The sequence below is a fragment of the Vulpes vulpes genome, chromosome 11, assembly GCF_048418805.1.
Source record: "Vulpes vulpes isolate BD-2025 chromosome 11, VulVul3, whole genome shotgun sequence".
Taxonomy (NCBI): Eukaryota; Metazoa; Chordata; class Mammalia; order Carnivora; family Canidae; genus Vulpes; species Vulpes vulpes.
Window position 1 is genome coordinate 5,388,943 of NC_132790.1, and position 27,401 is coordinate 5,416,343.

At 35.7% G+C, this 27,401-nt stretch overlaps 1 protein-coding gene across 6 annotated transcripts in view; it reads right to left on the reverse strand.

Annotated features, from left to right (window-relative positions):
* The window catches only part of GAS2 (growth arrest specific 2), a 134,846-nt gene that overhangs the window by 61,972 nt on the left and 45,473 nt on the right, over window positions 1-27,401 (reverse strand). For all 6 annotated transcript variants that reach the window (XM_026018187.2, XM_072725380.1, XM_072725384.1 and 3 more), the window contains exons 4-5: window positions 19,311-19,452; window positions 7,193-7,256 (exon numbers count right to left, since the gene is read on the reverse strand). In XM_026018187.2, the coding sequence (XP_025873972.1) occupies window positions 7,193-7,256; window positions 19,311-19,452 (206 nt within the window). The remainder of the gene's footprint in view (window positions 1-7,192; window positions 7,257-19,310; window positions 19,453-27,401) is intronic.

A 27,401-nucleotide genomic window follows, 5' to 3' on the forward strand; every position in this document is an offset into this window, starting at 1 on the left:
TCACCTTGGATCTTATCTGTAGTAAAGCTGATATTTGATGTTCCATCTGCAACTCTTTTATTTCATTTTCTAATTTTTCTTCAGAGCTTAGAGGGTAAGGATGCATATTGTGTCAGATGCTCTTTGAAAGCTGAAAACGTAGAATTTAGTACAAAACAGTTTAGGCTGTCCTAACAGCTGAACAACTGCTTTTCTGAGAACTGACTCTAATGAACAGAATAATTTTTAGTTAAGTAAGTCATTAGCTAAAAGACCTAGGTGCCGTTCATCATATTTCTAATGTCTTCTATATATTATCCAGTTAATAGGACATAATGGAAACATGCACCTGACTGGAAATCTGTAACAGCAGAGACCACTGTCTAATTCACAGCATCCCAAGAGCTAGCATACATCCTGGCACACAGTAGGTACTTAAGAGCTACTGTGTGAATGAAAAAAATATCTCCTAGTATTATATGATGATGATTTGTGGTTCCAAATATGAATTTGGTTTCATTGTTCTGGATCTTTAAATGCACATCACTTTATATTTTAAGGTATTTACTTATGCATTTAGAGTGCACATGAGCAAGGGGGAAGGACACAGGGAGAAGGAGAGGGAATCATAAGCAGACTCCCCAGATGAGCATAGAGCTCATGATGGGGGCTCCGTCTCACAACCCTGAGATCATGACCTGAGCCCAAAGCAAGAGTCGAACGCTTAACCGACTGAGCCATCCAGACGCCCCAAATGCTTACCACTTTAATAAGACATGTCAATATTACGTGCACATAAATGCTTTATCAAAAGTTTTCCCAGAAGATTTTAAACCCTATCCAAAACCAAAGCAAATACTTTTTTTTTTTCACCCTTTCTAGTACTTCATTAATTACACTGAACTCAACCCAGCATCTCACTACTGTTGACAAGTTCCAACAACACTCACATGGAGATTTGTGTATCATTCTTCCCCGAGGTAGACTTGAGCTCACTGTGCCATTAACCTGCTCTTTAAATTTAGCGAATCACTTAACCTCTAGAAGTCTGTTTTCTATCAGGAAAAGTAGAAAGGAAAATGGCCTGCCCTAGAAGTCTGATGTAATGGTTGGTGCGGGAGGTGGGGAGGATGTGGGAACAGCAACCACTGTTGGACCTCTTCAGTGTAACAGCACAGTTGGGCATCATGCAATGCATTATTTCTGAGCCTCCTTGTAAGTTCAATGTAAATGGGAATTCTAACTCCTGTGTTTTAATGTTATTAGAAGAAATTAAAAGAGTGCCCGTTACATGCTCGGTACAGTGTCTAACACATGGCCTAGCCTCTGAAATTGCCGTGATAAGTGATGTATCAAAGCTTTTACCACTAAGAGACTGCTGCACTAACGTGCTTTTGCCAACGCTTTTTGAAAAATATATTATACCACCAAGAGAAAATAATGTAACGGCATGAAAATTAAGATGTAAAGTAGTAAGATTACTACTGTTTATATTATTACTATTGTTTGTAACCTTTACAAAAGAACTTATTACAGGCCTTCTCTATACCAGTTTTCCTAGAATTATGGAACAGCAGAAATAAGTCAGTGCTGGATGTAGCCAAGCAAGTTAGAAATTCAGCTTTGCCACTAACTCACTGGATGAACTTCAGCAGGCAACTGAAGTTTTTAATCTCCTTAGACTTCTTCGAATTCTTGGTCCATCAAGGTATAAAATTTTGTTATATTTAATATTCTTAAGAGAATAACACAAACTGAGCAGTGAAGTGAGAGGAATGTAACACACTAGAATTCACAGCCAATTAAAAGTCAATCCTAAGTAAAAGCATCGTATTTGAATGCATAAATTAAGCCAATTGGAAAATATGATTTCATTTGTAATTGTCGGTGGATTCAGGCCACCTCTCAGGAATACGGTGCATAATTTTTTCTTTTTTCTCTCTCCTCTTTCTTTTTTTTTTTTTCAAAGTAAAATAATTAGATGTTCCTAGAGAAACAACAGGCTTCACCATGTCTGCTACCAAGTTTGAGCAAACTAAGTTTGAATGAAGTTGGTAACAAAGTCATCCATGGAAAACTTGCCCTGGAGAATTTTTCTTTATCTGGGAATGCTGAAAATTAGCTCTGCCACTGAACATAGAAAATCAACACTAAGCTCCAAATCTCTGCTTATATTGGCTTTTAAATACTTCAAGCTGCCTAAGGTAGAGTCAGCCAGCCCCAAAATGCACACTTAAATACGATTCATTGGCTTCCTGTCTGTCTGGAGATGTCAACAGGCTGTAAATCATGACATTCCCCTGGGGCTCAGGGCTCGCACCTGCAAGCCAACTTAGTCACCAAATAGGTCTTTTTTCCTACTCTCCAAAAGGCTGCTTCATTCTGGTTTCCATGATTAATTCTATACCACTTTGTCTGTAAGGTTTTCCCAAATCTATAGTGTTTTCTACTTCTTTCTGGCTACAAAATTTTAGAGTTTTAGGAGAGAGAATTTGTTGCTCTCACACTGGAATCAGGGTCAAACTAAAGATAGCAAGAAGGTTGAATCCACTAAAACCAAACCCTCCCATCTGAATACCCCATTGATAGGAGAGTGGAGTGAAGAATGAAAGGGCAATGACTTTGGTTTTGTCTGATTGGAAAAAAAAAAAAATGCAACATGCTAGGGAAAGGGTCTTCTGGTTAATAACTTTGTGAAGTTTCTAGGAGTGACCTTTTCATTTTTCTGGCATGTGACACAATTTTTGAGATGTGTCTAGATGACATAATTGAGCTTCCAAACTGAGCCCTGAACTATAGAATTTACTCAAACTATTTAGCAGACTAAACAGACTAAGTACACTACTTAAGTAGACTTGAGTAGAGTTTTCAAACAAAAGACATCTGGGGCCTATTTCACTAGAGTTAGGGGGATACATTTTTAGAAGCCCCCCTCCTTTTTAAGGCAGATAAGTTTATAGATAAGCAGATAAGTTGATATTTAACAGACAGTTTATATAGACTCTTGCAAGATAGTTTTGCTCCATTTCTATTCTGTTTTGAAGTAACTTAAAGATAGATTTACATTGGGAAGGAAATTTCACCCATGTGAACACATGTGATAGTCTTAGCAGAGTCAAATCCTTTAAATAGGATGTGTTAATTAACAAACCTTGTCGAAGAACAGTTTTATATTAAGCAACACTCTGTTAGGCTACAGATTGAAACAGGAGACGAGGGAAGATGTTCACCAAGTATATTTCTTTCAAATGGTCATAAATTTTGTTCAAAACTAAGGAAGTACCCAAAAATTAAAATATCAAAAGCTCTCCTAAGATATTAATTCTTGATTATGGCCCCAAATAAAAATATCAAAAGTTTTCAATTTTTAGCATAAAGCTGATCTTAATTCTGTAGTCTGAAAAAAGGCTGAACTCATAGGCAAATTTTTCAGCAATGAACATCAAAGCATTGTCATTAAAAAGATCTTTCGGGTTTTATTGTATTGACCTGCTTTTGCTGAGTGTTTTGCTTTTCAAAAGGAAAACATGCATATTTTACACTCAGAAACTGACATGGTTTCTGAAATATTAACAGTGGGATTTCACTCTCCAGTGATGATAGCTCTATTTAGTTGAAAATAAAAGGAAGTTTTACCCCTGAGAACAAAAAATAAGTGGTCTCAGTCTCCCAACTCAGAACTCAGAGAGGCCCACAGCTCTCAAAGGAGCCTCGCTGAGTGTTCCCAGGCAGGAGAAGGCGGCAGACAATCAGCAACATCTTGAGAATCATATCTGAAGTGATGTTGATGCTTTTAAGATGACATTTATGTAACTTTAAGAAGTAAATGTTCAGAATCAAATGTAAAAAAAAAAACCCACATCATCTATCAGTGATTTTTAAAAATGCTCACAACTCAAGATTGTGCTGGGGATTTTGTTATGGTCAAAGCTCCTCTCCTGTGTATACGAAGTAATGTAGGGATTTCTAAGAGCTCTCCTCGAATCGCTTCTAGTTTTGGCTAATGCTGTCGTAACTCAACAATTTCTGGAGCCCTCTGTGGAGGAGTGGGGAAAGGAGGAAGCACAAAATAAAGATGCAGACATAGTTTTAATATCTTCAAAGAAATATTTAGGAGTAAAATTAGCTCACGTGGTTGAATTTTCCTTTTTTTCCCTTTAACTAATATGTTCTCACATACAGCTTAGGTAGTGAAATTTGGGCTTATAGGGTTTGTCTGTAAAGCACAGTTGAGCTTCCATTAACATTTTTTTTTTTTTAGAAAGATCTTCAAATGTGTACAGATAGAAACTTAAGTAGATGTTTATATTTACTTTATGCTGCACACAACAAAAACAACAGCCTAATTAATCTTGGCTTATTTTCCGGTTTTCAGCTTAGGTGTGCAATACTTCACACCACTCAAGTAGGTGAAGAAAATAAATAACAATGTTTACAAACTGAGCACTGTAACATAGGGGTTATCTTAATCCTTAGATAATTTCTTTGTGAAATTAGTAATTTTTTTTTTTTAGAATTTATTTATTTATTTATTTATTTATTTATTTATTTATTTATTTAACAGAGAGATAGGGAGAGAGAGAGAGAGCGCGCACATAAGCAGGGGGAGTGGCAGGCAGAGGGAGAGGGAGAAGCAGGCTCAGGGAGCCTGACGTGGGGCTGGATCCCAGGGTCCTGGAGTCATGAGTTGAGCTGAAGGCAGAGACTTCGCCACTTAACCACCACGTGCCCCATAATATTTTTGTAATATGAATAATTACTGCTTTAGCCAGCTCACATGGTCATAAGTGTGCTCAGAAATGGAGCAACCCATTCTTATCATAAAATAACAATGATGGTGATAATAATAGTCATCAGAGGATGATAATTTGGGGGGTTATGGACAGATTCACGACATAGATTGCAGTATGGTTTCACAGATGTATACTTACCTCCAAACTCATCAACTTGTATACATTAAAAATGTACAGTATTTTGTATGTCAATCATACCCAACAAACTGGTTAAGAAAAAGAAGAAAGAAAAAGAGCAACTCAGAATCTCAATTTCAAAATATCTGGGGGAAAAAAAAAAAAAACCCTCCACAAAAGTTGACATGATCCTTCACCATGAAAGGGGATTTCTAAAGGGATTTTGTCACTGGGTAGCATGTCTTCTCCTTTGATGACTCCATCACAGTTAGAGAGTCTAGTCGGCAGGATTCCTAATTGGTGCGTTCCAGTAATAAAAAGTGTAATTACAAAAAAATAAAATAAACCCAGAAAAGAGGCAAAAAATAAAAACTCTAAAGAAGAGGATAATGACGTCTCGCAGCTAACTCTGCAGGTGGTGCAACCCCTTCTCCTTACCTGTCTATCAACGACTTTCAGAATTGCAACGCTGATTTGACTCATATATTTAGATTACTAAAGCAACAAAATGGAATTTGGCGCGTCAGAATATTCTAGCAGTATAATTAAAATAGACAACTTAACAAATAGTGTTCTGCACAATTTCCTGTTAAATAGGAACTCTAGACCACCCGTGTTTCTCTCACTCTAACATTTCAGTGGCAGTTACTCATTTATTGAGATTTCACTTTGTTGTGTTTCCTTCCCCCTGTGTTTTTAACCTTCTCCTTCTTAGGGGATATCTGTAGAGTCCTTGGTATTCTTTGGACTCCAGGTTGTCTGCCCCACAGCTCAGAAGCCCCAACACTGGGGCTAGAAGCAACTGATACCTTTGTCTTGCTCTCTCATAGAACCCAAGAAGGGGGCAGCACTGTAGGGAAGTGGGGTTGAAACAGCTGGAACACTACAAGCTCAAACCAAGACCCAGCAGTAGAGACCTGGTGGACAGAGGGCGAGGGGAGCCCCCCTCAAGGCCTTCCCACAGTATCTGGGAACAATATGGGAGAGAACAGGGAAGCCTCCAAATGTCTCAAATTGGCTTTTCCACTCTGAGTGAAGCCTCAATCATATTTGAATTTGAAATTTTTTTAAAGACTCTTCCTTGTATCCACTTATTGTGGTAAAGTAAAATCCACACCTGACGTACAATTTGTTGAAACTATGTTGGCTATCATGTTTTACAGAACTTGGAGTTACTTCTGATTGCAGGTGGATTTTCCACTGGATCAAAAACAACGACAAAAAAATCAAACCCACATCTATTCACCGGCAGCAAGCTTTCTACCCATTGCTGTAGTTTGCTGGTGTATATACTTTGTATTTTCTTTACTCTGATTTTCTACCCAGAGCTGGCTCTCACTTATCTTATTGGCTCATCTGATCTCTATCTTAAAAATATACCTAGATCTAGATGAAAATCATATAATTAATTCTGATTTTTTAAAAATGTTTATTTTGAATCAAGACTTCTTCATCCATTTATAGCCTCATTTCTAAATCTTTGGGCTTCACAGGGCTGTCAGAATTTCTGCTTGGTCATTTGTCAGATAATAAAATATAAAACATGAAACCCAAACAAGTCAGCTGAGGTAATAAAGCCCCTTTCTCTGCCTATTTAGCTATGATTATGACCTTTACAATTACTTCTTTTTTCCGAGAACAAAATGATTCCAAACATATCTCCACATATGAAGGATAATATTCTACTTCTTTCTCTAATTGAAATAGGAAGGATAATTTAAAAACTACCCCCCTACCCAGAAGTAGAAGCTAAAAGACGTGAGAGATGGGATGCTGGGTGAGGGAAAATGAGAGAAAAGGAACAAGAGAGGATACAAGTATTACAATTATTAAATTTTAATAAATTTATTAAATATTAATAGATGATATTAGGGATTTTTTAAAGAATTAAGTTATAAAGAGTAAACAGGGAGAGAAGAGGTAAAGGAGTTGGAAGAGAGAGAGGCATAACGGGAATAGACTTCAATGGAAAGAGTAATTGTCACACACAACTTCGTGTATAAGACACCTACCCCCATCCCCGCCCCAAGAAAAGGTTGGAGGGAAAATGTATTAGATTAGATGACAGGCTTTTGGTAAATGCTCTCTGGACGTCGTGGCTTTGACAAGATCGCGGTGCTAAGAATATGGGTGGCACGCTTTTAGTGTGAACAACCGCTCTTGAGATGTTTGTACTGATTATATTAGAAAAAGTAGCTTCTCAATACGCAGGTTAAATTAGCAATGAAAAGCCAGCAAGCTTTTCAGTTACTTCAGTGCTGAGATGGTCCACGTCTTGACATAGTGGCAGCGGTGTGACCTACCTGGCTGCAATCCGGCCAAGCTCTAGCAAACAGAGACACACTTCTCTGGGTTGCTTGTGGAGGACTGAAAGACAAGACAGAGGTGGACACCTTTACAATAGAAGGGATTGTAAAGCAGCTCAATAGTGAACAGGCTTGCCAATGACCCCTCATCCCTCATGCTTCCAGTGAATGAGCTAGTCTTCATTCTCACCTTCGCAGAAACCATCCCATCCCTGCGCTCTACTAAAGTCTTGAGGCAACTCTCAAAACTCTCTGCCTAACCTCACTTCTCAAAGTCACGAGTCCCTGGAAATCTCTCCCTGAGTAAATCTCATCCTGAAAAATGTTTTCTCTTAGTCGGTAATATTAGTTAAGTCAATACTGGAAAACGTGTAGCTGTCATGATGACATAAATGGTTGATGTTTTAAGATACATAGCACACAGTAGACTATGGAGCAAGACAGGACTTTGCAAAATCCTGAGTCTATCTCCACCAGTGATTTGCGCAGAAATAATGCAATGAATAAGGATAAAAATTATACACCACAGCCCTTTGTTATCCTCCAAGCAAGGACATCAAAGAAGATGACATCAAGTGAGACTCTGAAACTTGATGTCCTCTCCTAATCAAATCTAGTTAAATGATACTTTAGAAAGACATATCTTAAACTGAATGGATTTGTAAATATGTATCAATATATAGCATCAGCCAGCTTTGCCCCTAAAAAGAGCAAGTTAGAAGACTCTTCTTTGTATTGATCAGATTCTAATATAATCTGATGACTTCATAAATCTTGCTTTAGGGCAGCCCAGTGGCTTAGAGGTTAGCGCCACCTTCAGCCTGGGGTGTGATCCTGGAGACCCGGGATGGAGTCCTGCATCGGGCTCCCTGCGTGGAGGAGTCTGCTTCTCCCTCTGCCTGTGTCTCTGCCTCCCTCTCTCTCTCTCTCTGTCTCTCTCTCTCTCATGGATAAATAAAATCTTTCAAAATAAAAATAAAAAATAAACCTTGCTTTACTAATTGCTCTGGACACATTCAGTAATGCTGACAAATCATACTTGCATTTGTTGAGCCTACCAAAAATGTATGTCCTGCTTATATTGCCCTCTTTTTAACCAAGATTAGAGAATTTTTAGAATATTGTCATATACGACATCTAATAAAGCCAATAGATATTGAAAAAAATATATTGCATTGAATATGGTCTTTACATAGACAATATCCTGATAAAAGAAAATACTAGCTTATTGATATCTTATTGACAAATTTTAAGAGAAATAGGAATATTGCTTTAATTGTTAAAGATAGACTCATGTAATAATTCCATTTCCCAGCATTATTCTATTCCTTTAACTTAAATATCTAATTCTTTCACTCCACAGATCGTAGTGGCAATATTTGGTCCACTGATACCAGAATAGAATTTGTTAGGAGTTTATGGTGAATAAAAAAGAGAACATTTACTTGGACTATAAAAGTATATAATTGGCTTTAAACGGACACAATTTTATTATCTTGTTATAAAATGTCACCTTTAAAGCTTACAAAATAAATTCTATTCCCAGCAGCAATGCTCATTAAAATAGAATTATGGAAAATCTCAGTTACAGAGGATTTCAATTCTTGGTAATAGAAAGTTTAGTTTTAGCTGACCTTTAGTGAATTCATCTAATCAAGGAGCCTAAAATTATTTCTAAATACAGGATCTCAAAATGAGGGTATTTAATAACACCAATTTCAAGTGCACTACTGGTTGACTCTGGCTAGAAAAACTTCACAACTTCATTAAATCCACTTCAATGCAATGTAACTTACGAACTGTAATATCACATAGGCATCAATTTCAAAAAAAGAATAACAAACATCACAAAACGGAAGCAGATGAAAATCAGTCTTTCTGTCTAGATAATCAATTCTTTCCGATTCTGCCCTTAAAAAAAAAATCTTATCCATGGAACAAAACAATAAGCAGGAATTTTGAGTGGAAAAACAAATACATAAAAACTGAGGAGAGGAAGATTTGTTTAGGCCCTCATCTTCAGCGAAAGCTGTGTGAAGCAAGTGGCTACAGCTCTGCAAGACCTGAATGCAATCTCATGCATTCCTTGACAGAAACAGTGTGAAATTTTAAAAATTACTAGTGAGTTGACCAAATTATGTCAATGTGCAGTCAATAGCCAACTATAAAAAGCAGGGTCTGACCTAAGTATAATGATTCCTTAACCAACTCATTATACATATAGTTTGAGGACTATATAAGCATTGGAATAGACACATGTTATAGAAAATAAAATTCATCCTGAAGAAAAACAATAAAGCAGATAATAAGGACAAAGTGATATGTAAGACACATTACTACTGCGTACTTCTTTGCTTCCTCAACTGAGCCATCAACTTAAAACGGCTTTGGCATGCCCAAACTCAAACATTGAATCTATCATGGACTCATTAGAAAATCAATTTTGGCAAACTAAAAAGTAATTGCATGATTCTTCATTTTATATCCTATAAAATTTAAGAGAAATTAACCTCTCCCTCAGCATTATTTCTTAGGAATGACTAATAGAATAATAATATTTTACATATCAATTTTCTTGGAAATATTATTTTTCATAAAGGAAAAAAATTGTTTCAAAAAACATCCCCGTGTTAGTGTCTCACACATTAATGGCTTTTTAAACAGCAGGTGTATTATGTCTGGCTCATAATGACCAGAAAACGCTACAAAAAAACAAACTCATGACTGTGAGCAATGAATGAGTTGAATCTGTAGAGGTGCATGACAATCATCTGGTGATGATGGTAGTTGTGACAATGAATAAGCTAAATACAGACTAAAATCTTACCTAATGTCTTAAAAAAATAATGACAATGTTTATTTAATTTAAAAACAAATACTCTTGCCTATTGCTATCTCAAAAAATTCAAGAGTCTTTAAATAGCATCTAAATTTGCCAAAGAGTTGACTTTGTTTGGTTTTTGCACTCAACCAAGTTCTAAAGTTAATAGAGTACAGTGGCCATGGGATTCAAACCTCAAAGACCTGGGTGTGAGTATTAACTCTAAGGCTTACTGGTTGCATTATCTTGGGAGGTTATTCTATAAAATCTAATTTTTCTGAAGAGAGACAAAAGCGTATACCTTGCAATGTTTTGGTGAGGATAATCAAACAGAATAATATTTATTCTTATTCTTAGCACATTGTATGGCACATAGGAAAGATTTGCCCAAGGTTAACTTCATTATTTTTTAAATTTTTTATTATAAATTACTTAAGATTGTCTTCATTCAGCTTAGTCGATAATAATTAGTTTATTTTTTTTTTCTAAAACATTTTTCCATGTGTAGACCAATTAGGTCTCAGTGCCTATACTAAGCACTACAAAAACTCTGGAATAAAAAAAATTACTGCTTGTATAATACGCATAATTTAAAGCAGTCCAATTATAATGAGTATATATTAAATATTTTATCATTTATACTATATCGGAGACCACTAATTATAAATCAATCTAAATCAAGTGCCAGTTTAGGCCAATTTAACCAGCACATACAGAAACAGAAAGCAGATATTCTACAGCTACCACAAGTTTGTGCTAAGTATAAGGCTTAGGTAACAATTATATTAAAATGTGTCATTTTGTGAAATGGCAAACACCTTACCATTAATTTTCCTGGCTCTGAGAATACAATAATTTAGATGAGTCCATCTCTAATAAATTACTTAGGTGGATTATGCACTATATATTTTAGAAGATCAAATAATTGAGTGCTTGTCTTTGTCAGAATGATTAAAAAGAAAACTTTTAGTCTATTGCAATTGAACTAAAGCCTTTTTATTGAGTCATAAATATACTCAACTTAAATCATTTTAATGATTCATCTTTTCATTAAAAAAACAAGAAAACTTTTACTTATACTAAAGTTTACAGTAGAAAACATTTTTTTTCACTCTATCACTGAAACATTCATATGGTCTTTTGCTTTGAGTTAGAAGAGAGGATTGCTTGCTTTCTTTGCTCTAAAAAATTCTTTTTGAAACAAATAAAAAGCTCTGCTGTCGATGGTAGTTATTATGCAAAAGGATTTATCATTGGATTTTTTAAAAATAATCAAAGCCATCTCAAAGAGAGGCATAATGCAGAACACCTCTGGGGACAGTAACACAGATCCCTATTCAAAAATATGTGACAAGAGACTCAATCGTATAACCTAGATTCTATAAAAATCTCATGGGCATCAAATGTCAAATGGATGCTGCTAGCTCCAGGAATAGAAAATGAGGTCTTCCACTAAAGCAAAGGGTAGAGTTTCAATGTCACAATTTTGCAAGGATAAAATGCATTCAACCATAAATGTATAATTTAGCTAAACATATTAAGTTTTAACACATGGGCAAAGAAATGAAAGCATGAAAAGCTGTAATGCCTATTTGATATCTATACAATAGAGACTACAATATTCACACTGGTTTTGAAGGAAACGGGTTTTTAGATTTGTATTTAGGAAAGAAATTGAAAAAAAATATTTTTAGGTGAATATCATTGAACTATGAAAGTACCATGAATTAATAGTTGTCTATCTTCCTAGAATAGAGAACAAGTTCAAATACTCAGAAAGAAAGAGTGGTATGATAGAAAATACAACCCAAGGATGGGTTCTAGTCGAGGCCGTATAATTGTTCATCTCTCAAACAGGCATCTTGCCTTCTACTTACTCTTCCTCATGAGTTGGTTTTATGGTTAAAAGTACTTGGTACACAAGACAAGCACTCAATAAATGTTACTCCCTTGGTACATAAGTAGGGTCCACTGACCAGCAGCTCTGGCCTCAGTGGGGAGCTGAATAAAAATACAAATTATTGAGTCCCTCCCAAAACTTATTCATCAGAAATCTCCATTTAAACAAGCTCTCCAGGTGATGCGTATGTACTTCAATGCTGGTGAAGAACTGTACTAACCAATGCTGCGTATTATAATAAACATCAGTTATGATTCCTCTGCTTTGTTAAAAACATTCAAATGTGCCCTGCAAATGTTTCAGATAAAATGTTTCAGATAATAGTTGGTGATGATGATGATGAACAGAAGGAAAATAATTCATGCTTTGGATTAGGCCTTAATGAGTATCATGGGCTCCTGCCTAGGATTAATAAGGTACAAAAGATGCTTCCCAAAAAGTGAAGGGCTAGTCACAAACTGCTCCCTATATCATGTCATCCCTGATAAGACTCCTGCAGAAACCTTTGAGTTTCAAGGTAAGAGGCAATTTAGGGGCCTTAAAACTGATCTTGGGGAGGCTAACGAGAAGAAAAGGCAAAGAAGCTCACCAGCTCATGAATGATGAGTGTGTGTGTATCCAGATTTCTCAGAACCACCAGTCACATTTAGAATAGGCTATAATAGACATATATTCAGGTAAACAAGAATATTCACTTATATTCTCATCAGTTATGGAGGATATATAGAATAAAATGTAGTTAATTGCCTATGCCACTAAGTTGGGAAATGTCCTGGAACAAGTAGTGCCCTTCCTTTCTCCAGACCCAAATCTTATGTTAAATTAATAGATAAAGCCACAAATACTCAGAACAGCAATAAGAGGCAAGAATCTTTTCTAATTTGGTTTATGTTTATGTTTTATTTTTCCTCCTCCTTGAAATAATCATATGAACTAAAATTATTCAAACAGAGCATAACTTCCTATAACACAGGGGCATGATCCCTGGAGGTAAATGGAGCAGAATTCAAATTGCAGCTGGGCCCTTGAGAAGTGGACATGGGGAAAGTGATTTAATTCTCTGGGTTCCAGCATTCTCATTTATGAAATGATGATTGTTGGAGCAATAGATACGATAATGTGTGTGCTACTTGGTAACCATTATTGAGCACATAGCTACTATTATTGAATATTGTGCAGCAAAAATTTGATTCTGGAAAAGCTGGAAAGCCATCCACTTCCCTCACTCAACTCTGCCTCCATTGAGTCTTGATATGATTATCATTCCAAGGAGACATTTAGCCCTCAATCAGATTCTATATTGTTTTCTCTTACATTTGCTCTGGCATATGGCAAATGGCTAAATTTGGGAAGAATATCTGAGTTCAAAAGTAAAAAAGTGAATCGAGATGCCAATCAATCAACTTTAAGAACAAGTGTTAAAAAAACTAAAGTCTAAAATAAATTGTCCCTGGTAAAGAAACTGAATATGAATAACCCAAGTGCTGACTGGGTATTTTGAAATTGCTGTCCCATACTAATAAAAGTAGCATAGCTTTTTTTCCACAGAAATACTCTAAGAGTCCTCAATACAAACAAGAAATGACTTATCAAACACTGGAAGGTAGGCAGAGATTTTTTTTTCTGACATATCAGGTGACTTTAAAGTATAAAATAGAAAACGCTGCTTACAAATCTACACATAATCCTTACGTTTCGGCAGCAATACCAAACTAATACTGCAGCTAGATCAGTGCTTGATCAATGTTCAATAAAACAGAGGATTTTGTAAAAACTGCTCATCAGAGTCATGCATCAACAGGAGACAGTGCCACACAGCAAACACGAACACAGAAAATAAAAACAAAGAACAAATCACACACATTTGCATGCTAGCACAGCAGAGAGCAAACCCTTTTCTTGCTGAGTAGATTCTTTCTCTGAGAAATAGATGAAGAATAGTCACTGGCCTCCAAATCCTACAATCATCCAATAACATCATGATATTGACACAATTAGAGCAAGTAAAAATTATGCATTTTTAAAGTATTTCCCTCCCATCCCTTTTTCTTCCCCATCTCCCAGCTCACCACAACGCGTACAAATTAAGTAATGTAAACAAGCTCGGGGAGAAATAATTATATTTGACAAATTTCTAAATTAGTACACTAACGTAAATTACAAATAATCCTCGACAAAAGAATATCACTAATTGAAGGAAAGAGTTTCTTACTTAAATTATCTTAGAAAGATTCATATAAGAACATCAACTTTAGGATTCATTACTCAATTTTTTAAGATTTATTTTTTTTATTTATTTTTTTTTTAAAATTTTTTTTTTTTTAATTTTTATTTATTTATGATAGTCACAGAGAGAGAGAGAGAAAGGCAGAGACATAGGCAGAGGGAGAAGCAGGCTCCATGCACCGGGAGCCTGATGTGGGATTCGATCCCGGGTCTCCAGGATCGCGCCCTGGGCCAAAGGCAAGCGCCAAACCACTGCGCCACCCAGGGATCCCAATTTTTTAAGATTTAGAATCAATCATAAAGTTTTGGTCTTAAATGATAAAAAATGAGCCAAATCAAAATATTCAGCATTATGTTAGAATAGGCTATTAAAGCATTTAACCTTGGAAAAATATACATTTACTATCAGGAGGAATATTGATACATTCTATTAACTTTTATACCTCTGTCAAACTGAAAACAGAAATACTTTCACACCTGGAGTCTTCTAAATATTTTTATGTTTTCTTCACCATTAAAAGTAAAGTTCACTTCTTTTACAATAATTTTTGGGGGAGCGTTTTGCCTTTAGGCTGATAAACCACATACTATTATATTCAAGGAAACATTCATGTTCATCTCTTTAACCTAAAGCATATCCTAAACATTTTTAAGGAATCCAGCGAAACCAATTACAAAATATGAAAAAAAAAAAATCTCCGTTAGTCACTGATAATCAGCCTGGTTTGAACAATGGGGGTTGTGGCTGAGCAGGACGTGTAGACCCGAAATGTTAAGCATGTTCCACAGAGCACACAAAGGTCCATGTCATCTGTTCTTATAGTGGCATCAAAGTCTATAATCCCTGGAAATGTCAGTTTAACCTCAGTAGTGCAAAATAGCCATTATAACTCTCACTATGTAAAATTTTACGTCAACAAATAGCTATCTTCTATGCCAATTGGTTCAAATTGTATCTTAGTATAAATAAAATTAATTGTTCGTGCTTCACATTACATGCCACACCTGTTTTGCTGTCCAAATTTTGTTGATAATGGAAAAAGAAAATGATACAACTTACGGCGTAATTACTATTTATCTTTCCTTCAAATTCTGAATATATTTTACTGTTACTTACTAGATATAAATTTGCAGCCTCATGTTCATAGTATAATGTAAGTTTTCTATTTTATTTATTTATTTATTTATTTATTTATTTATTTATTTATTCATTTATTTATTTTTAGTTTTCTATACTCTTAAGTAGTCTAAAGAATATTACTTTTGGTTGGTATCCACGGATGACTCTAGTTTAAGATTCCACTAAACGTCATCGATTCCATTCATTTCCATTTGTTTTACTATTATAAAAAACATTTCAGTGGACATTCTGGTGCCTGCCTCTACTTATTTCCTTTGAATAAACTTTTAGAAGTACGCCAGTTTGACAAAAGGACATGAACACTTGTGAGGTCATTGATACATGTCAAATTGCCCTCTAAGGAAGGCATACCAATTTCTAGTTTTCTTCAGCAATGTATAGAAGATCCTATTTTCCTAAGTACTGAACAAAAAATGTTTAATTTTCTTAATCTCCATTAATTTTTTATAGCTTTTATTTTCATTAATTTACTGCTAAGTGTCCAACATTTTCATATCTTTATTAGATATTTCTAAGTCTTCTATGACGGGGCTGTTCACGACCCTCACCCATTTTCTATTGACTCATTTTGGAAACACTATTCAGGAATATAGTGAATTTACGATCTGAGACTTGACATTTCACAGAGGAAAAATTATCAAGAATTTCATAGAAGATAAACTACGGGTTATACTCTGTGTGAGATTGTATTGTGTGGCCTCAGAAGTTATCTGCCAAGAATCAAAAAAGGTAAGAAACATGAGAGAAGCATATGGAATGGGGTGCGATCCATACTCCCCAGTTCATCCCTGGCATACCTTCCCCACCACTGAGATTTCTCGTCATTAGCCATTGGGGAGAGAGGACAGATTGAGTGAGTTGTGAATCAAGATCCCCTTGCAAATAACCGTACAAAAAAGCACTGCAACAGAGGGGAGCATATCAGTTGCCACAAAGATAAGAATGCTTTATGCAGGCAAAGACCTTTGAACAGCTAAAGACAGAAGCCTCTTGATACACACTCGGTACAGTGATCTACTTTATCATTCACTCAAACAGATTTTTCCCCTTCATCGGGGCATCTTTTCATTTTATTTGCTGTTCAAAACACTGGGACACAAAGGATGCACTTCATCTTGTGTGCTACTGAAATGAAATCTTGAGGTAGGAAAAAAGAAAAACCCTTGTCCTAAATTCCCTTTCAAAAGTGAAGTGTGAAAAGACATCAAGCAGAGTACACAGTGTTATTGTTGCAAGAAAGTCAATTCTGCAATACAGAGTCCAAGGCCATCAGCAGTGACTCAATCACTTCCTTACCTACAGTGAATAATAAGAAAAATCCAAGAAGAAAGGGTTCCACTCGGGGAAATGGAATTTCTCGTTGTCCTTCCTCTTGATTATCATTAGCATCTATGGGCACAGCTGTTTCCTTTCTCTGAATAATCCTAAAGTCAATGCTATAATATTGGCTCCCTTCTTCTCTCTCCACAGGGCCTATTACACCTCACCTCGTGTCCTATTCTGAGCAGCAGAAATCTCAAATCTGTCTTTTCACTGAGCAGCAAACCAGAAAGCCTAACTATCTGCTTTAGTTTGGTGCTGAGTGGATTAAAAACTACTTGAAAACTTGGTCTCCTTAAACCTTCTTGGATATATAAATACATCTTAATTGCAAGTTATAAGCTAAGTTATAATATAGACGATAATTAAAATGAAAGATGCTTAAACAAAATACTCAGTAGCAAAAAAAAAATACTCAGTAGCTATCATGTATGAATTATCTTGGACTTTCTTTTTATAAAGTCAGGGTTTTTTTTTTTTTTCCAAACAGAGTGAAGAACTAGGCCATCTCAAAGTTCATCCTGACATAATTTTATATGCTGCAAAGTATGTATTTATATACCAGGGCCATTATTATACAGTTGCTTTAGGCTTTATTGTTTCAAGATAAAATGTATTACTTATCTGAAGGAGGTTTTAAAAAGCCATCCAAGCCTCTTGGTTTCCAGCTGAAAGTTTTATAGGTTCAACTAACAAAAGAACTCAGAGGCAGTGAGAAAATTGAGATAAGATCCTATTCCCACTGACAGCTTCTAGTCACCCACCTTGGCCTATGGTAGGTGCTTCGTATTTTTGCCTTTTTCAACATTTTATGTAAATTGTAGTTAGTTACTACCTAATGTAATATCGGCTTCAGGAGGACAATTTAGTGATTCATTACTTACCTATAACCCCCAGTGCTCAACACAAGTGCCTCCCTTAATGCCCATCACCCACTTTGCCCATTTCCCACCAACCTCCCCTCCAGCGACTCCCAGTTTGTTCTCTGTGGTTAGAAGTCTCTAATGACTTTTATTCCCCCATGTTCCCCTACATTCATCTATGTTGTTTCTCAAAGATGCTTCTTAAATGAAAACCTGTTCAATAAACACATTCATGAACAATAGAGCAGTTTCCCAGGGGCATCTGGGTGGCTCAGCGATTGAGCATGATCTGGGGTCCTGGGATCAAGTCCCACTCCCTGCATGGAGCCTGCTTCTCCCTCTGCCTGTGTCTCTGCCTCTCCTTCTGTGTCTCTCATGAATAAATAAATAAAATCTTAAAAAAAAAAAACCAACAGTTTTCCCATGTGGCAGTTCTTTAAGCAATGCAGGGGCACTTTAGAATTCTAAATCATGATGTTGTTTGCCCACGTATGAAAAGTATATCCCTAGTGACTAAGATCTGAATTATTTATTTATTACTCATTCATTTGATCTTTCAGAGGTTTTTATTTTTTTATTTTTTTTGCAAATAATTCCATCATACTCCCTCCCTATAATTCTTCACTCATTAGTTTCCTATAAACCTGAAAGTTAAAATTTATTTGTAAAATTGCCATCAGATTGAAATAGGGCTACGTCCCTCCACACACATCTTCCACTAAGTTTGGTTAATTTTAATGTGAGAAAATAGTAAGAGCAGTCAAAGTCCCTTTTCTATAGCAATCATTTCAGGAGCACACTGCGTACATAGTAGTCTATTGTGCAATTACTCTAGTTTATTTTTTCTTTCAGGTATAAAGTGTTCTCCTAGTCTAAATTCATATCATCTTCTCTGTTGAGAGAATTCTCAGAAATTGTATACTCATTCTCTTTGAAGGATCCTCAGTTTACTTCCACGCTAATATTTGGTATGATGTGATTTGGTGAACTGATTTTTTAAAGCCTCAGGCAAAACAACCTAGGCTCCCCTCCTTTTCCCACAGAGGTCTCCTTTCTCCACTCAGTTCTATTTCATTAGAATGGGACTTTAATCCCAATACTCTCCATATGGGAGCCGTCCTGGTCAGAGCTGATACAGGAGGGCTGGACATTTAACAGTAGCCTAACAAGGAATGTCGAAACACTGTTGAACAATGTACGTTTTCCCCCAAGGAAATACAAAAGCTTGTTTTATGGTCTGGAAATGGCTTTGCCAAAATTCAATCTTAAGGTAAAATAAGACAAGAACCCCACAATTATCTGGGCAGGTTTAGACGCTAAGGTATCTATCTTTTGTTTCACCATCTTCAATTATCCCAATCTCCTGCTTCCGTACCTGATTTTTAACTCACTAAAAATAGATCAATGAGTAGAGTTCAATTTCAACAAAGATAGACTTTATAGGAAATGGTGTTTCATCCTTCTGTAGAGGTAAGACAATAGTGCCTTTATGTCTGGAGCATATACAGCTCCCCTTCAAGTCCAGTTTGAGCCTAATGGTAAAATATAAGCCTACATTTTCCCAATATCCCCAATTTTGCATATACACATACTTGATTTCAGCTTAGAAAGACTTGTGCTACTTATATTCCTACCTTTTCATGCACAAAGTGACCAATAGTAAAAGGGCATGCATTTTTCTACCTTCAAAGATTAAGTTTACAACCAACCCGTAAATTTACAACAAACTGAATTTTTCAAAGTTAACAATCTATGAAATGACATCACACAAAAAAATTTTGATAGTTACACTGACGAAGATACATAATAATTTCATCAGCTAAAATTCTGAAGGAAATACATACCCAAACCTTCCGATTCAAATAGACATGTTTCATCTACCCCTAAATCTCGGCACCAGGATAAGAAATTTGCTGTATTGTCTCGGGCAAAAAAGGAGCCTGAGGGTGCAGTGGCTTTGCATGGAATCTTCTTCAAGGGTAGATTCTGAAAAACAAAGAAAGCTCACTCTGATGGAATGTCTAGCAAAGTCATTACAGCGACACATTAAATATACATTTATGCTCTCAACAAAATGTTTGGAATGACCTCATGTCAATAAACAGGTCAATGGAGAAATATAGAAAAAGAAGTGAAATGCACATGAAACTTACTGGTCATTAAGAAACTATAAAAGAGGGCAGTCCGGGTGGCTCAGCGGTTTAGCGCCGCCTTCAGCCCGGGGTGTGATCCTGGAGACCCGGGATCGAGTCCCACGTCAGGCTCCCTGCATGGAGCCTGCTTCTCCCTCTGCCTGTGACTCTGCCTCGCTCTCTCTGTGTCTCTCTCATGAATAAATAAATAAAATCTTTAAAAAAAGAAAAGAAAAGAAAGAAAGAAAAGAAAAGAAAAGAAAAGAAAAGAAAAGAAGAAAAGAAAAAAAGAAAAGAAACTATAAAAGAAGGTGCTTGGTTTGGTCAATTGGTTAAGCATCTGCCTTTGGCTCAGATCAGGCTCCCTACTCCACAGGGAGTCTGCTTCTCCCTCTGCCTCACCCCCTACTCATTCGCTCTCTCTTTCACTCTCAAATAAATAAATAAAATCTTAAAAAAAAAACTATAAAAGATCTGTGTAAGTAAACAAATCCTTGCCTTTTTGCTATCTAGTAATAAATACATGTTAAGTTCCTTCCCCAGCTCATATTGCCTCTTTTCTTGCTTTTCTATTTTTGTTTTGTTTTTTGGTCTTACGTTTCATCCAAATATTCCACCATAATTTTTCAAAAATTATTTATAAATGTATTTTCCATTTGTGAAAGAAGAATGAAGCACGACTATATGAATTTACACAATATGTAACACACAAGCCTGCATTCTTATGTGCATACAAACATACACATATCAATATGTTATATTATTAATGATTTACATTATAAAATGTAATTCTGTTGGATTCCTGCTATCTGACCTTGAAATATATTGGCATTCTGCATCATTTTTCTCCTGGGATAAGAAAATGCTTAAGGGGAACCTGGATGGTTCAGCTGGTTAAGCATCTGCCTTCGGCTCAGGTCATGACCCCAGAGTCTTGGGATCAAGCCCTGCATTGGGCTTCCTGCTCAGTGGGGAGCCTGCTTCTCCCTTTGCTCCTCCTCCTGCACGTGCTCTCGCTCTCTCTATATATAATAAATAAATAAATAAATAAATAAATAAATAAATAAATAAATATTTTTTTAAAAAAAGAAAATACTTAAGGGAGGGTGTGAACCTGGACAGAGTTTTTTAATAAGAGTCTGTCACAAATTTTAGCCAGGAAATCTCCACTGGCACCATACCAATTGTTATAAAGAGTTGTTTGTATGGTCTTTTTTTTTTTTTTTTTTTAACAGAGCATAACCAGTTTCCATGGCATTCCAGGAAGTCACAGAATGCAATTCTCTGTGATGTGAAAGACTGAGCAACAGATTTGGATGATGTGGGTTACATAGGGCTTCACCTCAAAGAGAGGAAAGATAAAGGGAGAAGCACTTAATGACTTAAGTTCATAAAATGTTTCCTCCATTCACTGAGAACCAACAAACAGAAGCAAAATGTTGTTGATTGTTGAACTCATTCGCAAGAATGGTTGTAGAAAATGAGATAGTGGCCTTAGAGGATTGGTGAAGTCTTGCTAACATCATACTATTACTAGAGTTCTTCATGTCCAACGATTTTATGGCCACATAACTAAAACATTCAATTACTATATCACTTAATGTCTGTGTTTGTCCAATCTCAAAGGTCTATTTCTTTCTTGCTGACTGAATTTAATTTAGAGGAGACATAATCAAGATTTTTGCATGAATACACAAGTATTTGTATAGCTATATATTTTAGGCATGACTGATTTACAAATCATATATGAGGTTACTTGTGTAGTAATGCCTCCTTAACCATTTTAGTTAAGTAATGGTTTTCAAAATGATTTTTTACATAAGTTGTAAAAATCATCAGAAATAGCATAAGATCTCCGTTATAAAATATTCACAAACATCAGTATTTATTAAAATTAAAAAATATATATCCTTAAATCTAGCAATTCACTTCTAAGAATATATCCCAAAGACATCATAGCATTAGTGCTTAAAATAAAATATATGTATATATTTTATATACATATTTATACATATATATATTTGTTACAACAATGACTGAACAAAAAATATAGAAATAAGAATATGTCAAAAGAGGGCTGATGGAATAATATATAGTATACATACAATGGAATTCTATGCAATCTTTTAAAAAGAGTAAGATAAATGTATATATGTTGAATCATATAGATGTTCAGCATGTACCTGTAGGCAGAAACAAAAAAATTGCAAACAGATATGTATATCACAATTTCATTTTGTGGTCATATGTATATGTGACACATACACACACACACACACACACACACACACTATATGTCCACTTTTCAATTTGACCTAAGGAAGCACTACTAGGTTTTGAGTGTTGCCTAGGTGTTTGAGAAGCCTAAAGTCATTAAGATAAAACGTAACATCAAAAAATTGGAAGCCAAGTAACTTGTGCAGAAGGAATACACAGAAAACTTGGGGTGGTTTAGTTAGAGTATAATTAGGGGAGGGTATGCATAGGTAGATTTTTCTGGTTTTCAGAAATTGAACTGTAATTTTTTTGATGTGCTATTTCAATTTTTAGTAGCAAATGTGTATGTAGAGGATCTTATTAAAATTGAGACTTATTTGAATAAAAAATGTGTATACATACACACTATAATGTGTGTGTGTATACATATATAGGTGATATATAAGATTAAGTTGCATATAAATATATTTATAAATATGAATATTGTACTCATTTTTATAATGTTAGTTTCAGGAAAATTTGCAAGAAGAACATGCACCAAATTGATACTAATTACCTTGGAGGAAGGTGATTGATGCATAGAGTTTCATTTACCTCGTTACATAATTCCAAAATAAGTAGGAGGATTTTAAATGACTTTTAAATCTTATCAGTATTTTCAGATTAAATAATTAAAATTGGTAAACTGTGTCAGACAAAACACAAGAGAGGATTTGCTGGAAACAAAAATCTCTACACGATGACTATAAAGCTTTTTTATGATATGACTAAAGCCAAGGTCATCTCTAAGAAAAGAACATAAATAGATTAAAATACAGAGCCATGAAAAAAAAAAATACAGAGCCATGTTAAGATTTACCACCTCTATCCCTGGGTGGGGAAAGAAAAAAAACATGTAAAGCCACTTAAAGCCCAGAAATGAGTTTGCATATAGGAAGTATAACCTAGAATTATAAACTCTTTGACACTGCTAAGGGCACCTAAGGACATAAGGCTCATGGCTTGTGTAGTGGAAAGGAATACAATATCCATATTGCACTCAAGAAGCTAGAGATTGATGTGACACTTAATCTATCAAGGGACACATTTTGAGAGAATACCCACAAGCAACAAGCCCTCAAAAATCATTCAGTCTACTGTTTAAAAACTTACAAGGACAAGCACTGAGCATAGAAGTGAAAATGGCATTCTTCCCTTACGAGCTTGTGATCTGCACAAAGTTATTTACATAACACACATCTGAGGATAAGTATTTAAAATTCATTCCTATTCAAAGACACGGAGGTTATTTTAGGACAAATAAAACAAAAGTCGGCTATTGATAGTTCATAACTTAGGGATTCCCAATGCAGAGGAAGTCAATAGCAACAGCAATTGAACAAAGTGGTAGTTAAGTGATTTATGGGATATCTGTTTCTGTTCTGGAGGTCAGATTTAGTGCTTCCATGTCCCCTGAAGACTTAGGACACTGTAAATAGTGTGGATGGAAGCTTCCAGTCCTCAACCAGATGAAATGTTTTATTTGGTAAAATTGTTCCAAGTCATCCTCATTAGTCCAGATGACTAATGAACTGAGCCCCTACCCCCCCTCCCCCGCCTCACAGTACCTATAAAGCTCGTTACACATAGCCAGAAGTAAGGATCTCTGTGCTTGGCAAAGAGCAGTAGCATGCTTGTAGGATCTAATATTCCTCCTGGTTGAACACCAACCCCAAATCAAAGGGCTTTCCAGGGTTATGGTGCCATTTATAATTAAGAGCCTAAGGGCAAAAGTTTGACTTCATTTGAATTCAAGAACAAATGATTCAATAATATCAGCACTCAATACCGTTAGAACTTAAATGTATTTTTGACATCTTTTACACAAAAGTCTTTATAAAGTTCTCAAAATCCTGGAAAGTATATCTCTTCCAGGTCTGTGATCTTTTTTTTAATTTGTTAATTTCTCCAGGTTCTCATGAAAATCCTGGGGGGTGGGGGGGTGGGGGGGGGAGGAAGCCAGCTCTGGATCTCTTCGGTATCAGCAAATGCAATAAAAACCAATAGATTGAGTGACAACTATTTTCTTGCTGATTTCCTTGCCAAGGGAATCCTGAGGATGAGTTTTAGAATACAGAACTGCCCTAAAACTCATGGATGTGTATACCTGAAAAGCTGAGAACTAACTACAGATATGGTGAGGAATACTTCTGATCTAAAGATATGGAGATTCGAAAGGGAACCTCCCCCACATGCCTCATCTGATATACCTTCCATATTACTTTCCCCTTCACTGTTCACCTCTTCAAACAACTCCTACAGCAATAGACCATCTTCAGTTATTTACCTATGTAATTTTTTCCAGACAGCGCTGTTACATATTATGTCCTCAAAACCTGACTGATGAATGCATGCATGAACGGTAAGACTTGACCCCTCAAACTAGATTGTAATCAACATGGAGCAGGAGTTAACACTGTATTAGAGTTTTTACATTCCCAGGGGACACATTTACAGGGCCTTCAAAATTCACTAAATTCATAACGTAACTTCTACATTAAATGATTTCCACAAATTAAGATATGTATAACTGAAAAATTTAAGTGACACCTCTGAACTATTTTTGAAAGTTAATGAATATAGAATGATGAGTAGAGAATAACTGCCACGCTGAACTGAGATTGGGTAAAAATTTAGGCTCACTTACTGGCAGGAGTCACACTACTGTTGCCCAGCCTCCATGGTGTGGGATTCAATTTTTCGCATTAGCAAAATGAGAAGTGACTACTAGTAAACCATCACACAGGTGCACATTAATTTTTCTATTATCAAGAATCTAATGTTTACCTTATTTCTCTCAGGGGGACTAACTCAGGATATGTACTCATGACCCCCAATATACTTATAGACTGGATGATTAACATACAAAAAATGGTTTGAATTCCAAAAGTGCCTTCCCTTTCCTTTCAGGCAATAAGCAAGTTAGGTAGCAAAAAGAATTTAAATTTAGTTCCAAAGGCTTTTAATTTAATCCATTATCTGCTGGGGTTTTGGAGTCCAATTCCTGAGTTCAGACTCAGCTATCTCACCTTCTTAGGACGATACTTTGGGAAAATTACTTAATGTTTCTGTATGTCACTCTCCAATGTACACAGAAAACAATGCATCTCATCAGCTATGTGTGTGTGAATGTGAATTAAATAATATAACTCAAGTACAGAATTAAATGTTCCATGCAGATGATTTATTATCCCTGTGATCAATGCACATAAAAATATGCCGAATTACCTATGATTTCCTTCTTTCATATCTTCTCGCAAATATTTCTTTTTGTTGTTGTTGCTGTTATGGGTACTAGGACTCAGGAAAAGACTGACAAACAATTTCCTTCTATCTTCACCCAAAAACTTGAACCTCACCCTTTTGAATAGTTTTCCCATAGAACTTTCTGTGCTGGTGGCAATGTTTTGTATCCCCACTAGTAAGTACTAGTGACATGGGGCTGTTGAACACTGGAACTGTGATTGTAAATTTTACTTCACTTTAATCTATGTGAAATGATGAATGTAGTTGAACCTATCATGGGATTCATTTCACAATTTATGCGAATCAAACCATCATGCCATATGCCTTAAACATATACAGTAATGTATGTCAAGTATTTCTCACTAATACTGGGAAAAGACCCATTTAAACTTAAATAGCCATGTGGTTTGTGGCTATCCTGTTAGCACATGCATAATCGGGAGAGGAAAGCCAGTATTTGGGGTTTGAGAGTCCAATATTTGACCACTGGACTAGTTTCCCTTGAACTAATACCATTCCCATGTCTTTTAACTACCCTCAAATCCAATAATTCCCCTGGATATAGCTACTGAGACACAAAACTATGTTGGTCACTTACAAAGAGTTTACTTCTATGCTGCAGAGTTCAACCTTTGTATGTCCTAGTTAAGGTTGTGAGCGTTACAGCTTCAAAAGGGCAGTAGTGATTATTTATAGTACTTATAGATCTATTTATAATTCTTATAATAGCCTACAGCTAGAGAACCAGGATCTTATTTACCGTTTTACTGCCATTGCACCAAATATAGTGTTTCACCTATTAGCAGTACTGACTTTTTTTTTCCTGAATCATATGATGGGTGGGAAAGGAGGGAATTAACACTATGAGTGTAAACCATGCCTTAGGCACACAAAACTTACTTTCATATAGATTATCCTATTTGATTCTCAAAAAATTGATGCCCTGAATTAGGTAGGTAATAGTTTTTCTATTTTTTCCAAGATGAAAAAATTGAGCTCATACATAATTAAAGTCAAATCATTCAATCTCTTATGCCCATAGACTTCTAACCGTTCTCTGACAGCTCACCAGTGCCTGGAAGTTAATATATTTCAGCAGTTGATTTATTCCTCCTTTTTTTGGCCAGGTAACATTAAAATAAAGAATATGTGCTCTCTTTCCCCTATTCAAACTACAAAGAAAATTGAGAGAATGCCCTCTCCACTTCTCCACATGCAACGAACTGAACATTTAATACTAGTAGTTTAAATAATCCATTCTTCACCAAAGTTTGAGGCAAGCTACTCCCTTTGATTGCATCGAGTAGACATTTTAGATATAAAACAGAAGAGATACATTAAAGAAGATGTGGAAATTGCCAAGAACTAATATCTTTCTTTTTCCAAAGGGCATATAGAATGTACTGTTCAAATATGCAGGCAATAAAGTCACTCTTTCCATGATGGAAAGAATGTTTCCACTTGCATTGTCTTGCTGCTTTTAGTTCCCTATATATTTTACTGGGGAAAATCTCTCAACAAAATTATTTGAACATTCACGGTATCAAGGTATCTAAAAATAACTACCAAGTGGCTTTAGAAAGAATGAAAATGTATTCCTTAAGATCAAAATCATTAAAACAAAAAATAGGGCGAAAACACTTTCTGGTGCCACCAACCTCTGCAGGGGATTTTGCGATAGGGCCTCATGCCTCAGACAGGGTGAGCTGTGATTTAGTACAGTAGCAGATGAACTCACTTGATTGGATCCAAACTAGACCTCTCCTCTCCTTTCCTTCTCCAGATATATTCCACTCTAGAGAGAACAGGTCTTATAGCAAAATTTAGTGTGATCTTCATGTTCTGATGCCCTACAAATATTCACATAAATTTTAAAACTATGAAAAAAAAAGTTTCTCATATCAGAATTCTGGTATACCCAGTCAAATCATGAGGAAATCACTTGAATAACAAGGACAGAAAAATATGTTAAGAATTTGAATTATCTGAAATTATCTGTCATTATGTAAATGATGCTGGTAATGAAGTTCAAGCTTAGTGCTCAAACGTGAGGCTTAAAGGATGAGATCGATGATGAAAAGATAAAAATGAGTTAAAAACTTACATCCAAATGAAAACCACCTGGCTATTCATAGCACGCTTTATTATTTAAAGCATTTATTTATTTAAACATGCTTAATTCATAATTGCCAAAACTAGGAAGCAAGCAAGATGCCCTTCAATAGGTGAACTGTCATACATCCAGACAATGGAATATTATTCAGCACTAAAAAAAAATGAGCTATGAAGCTATAAAAGATA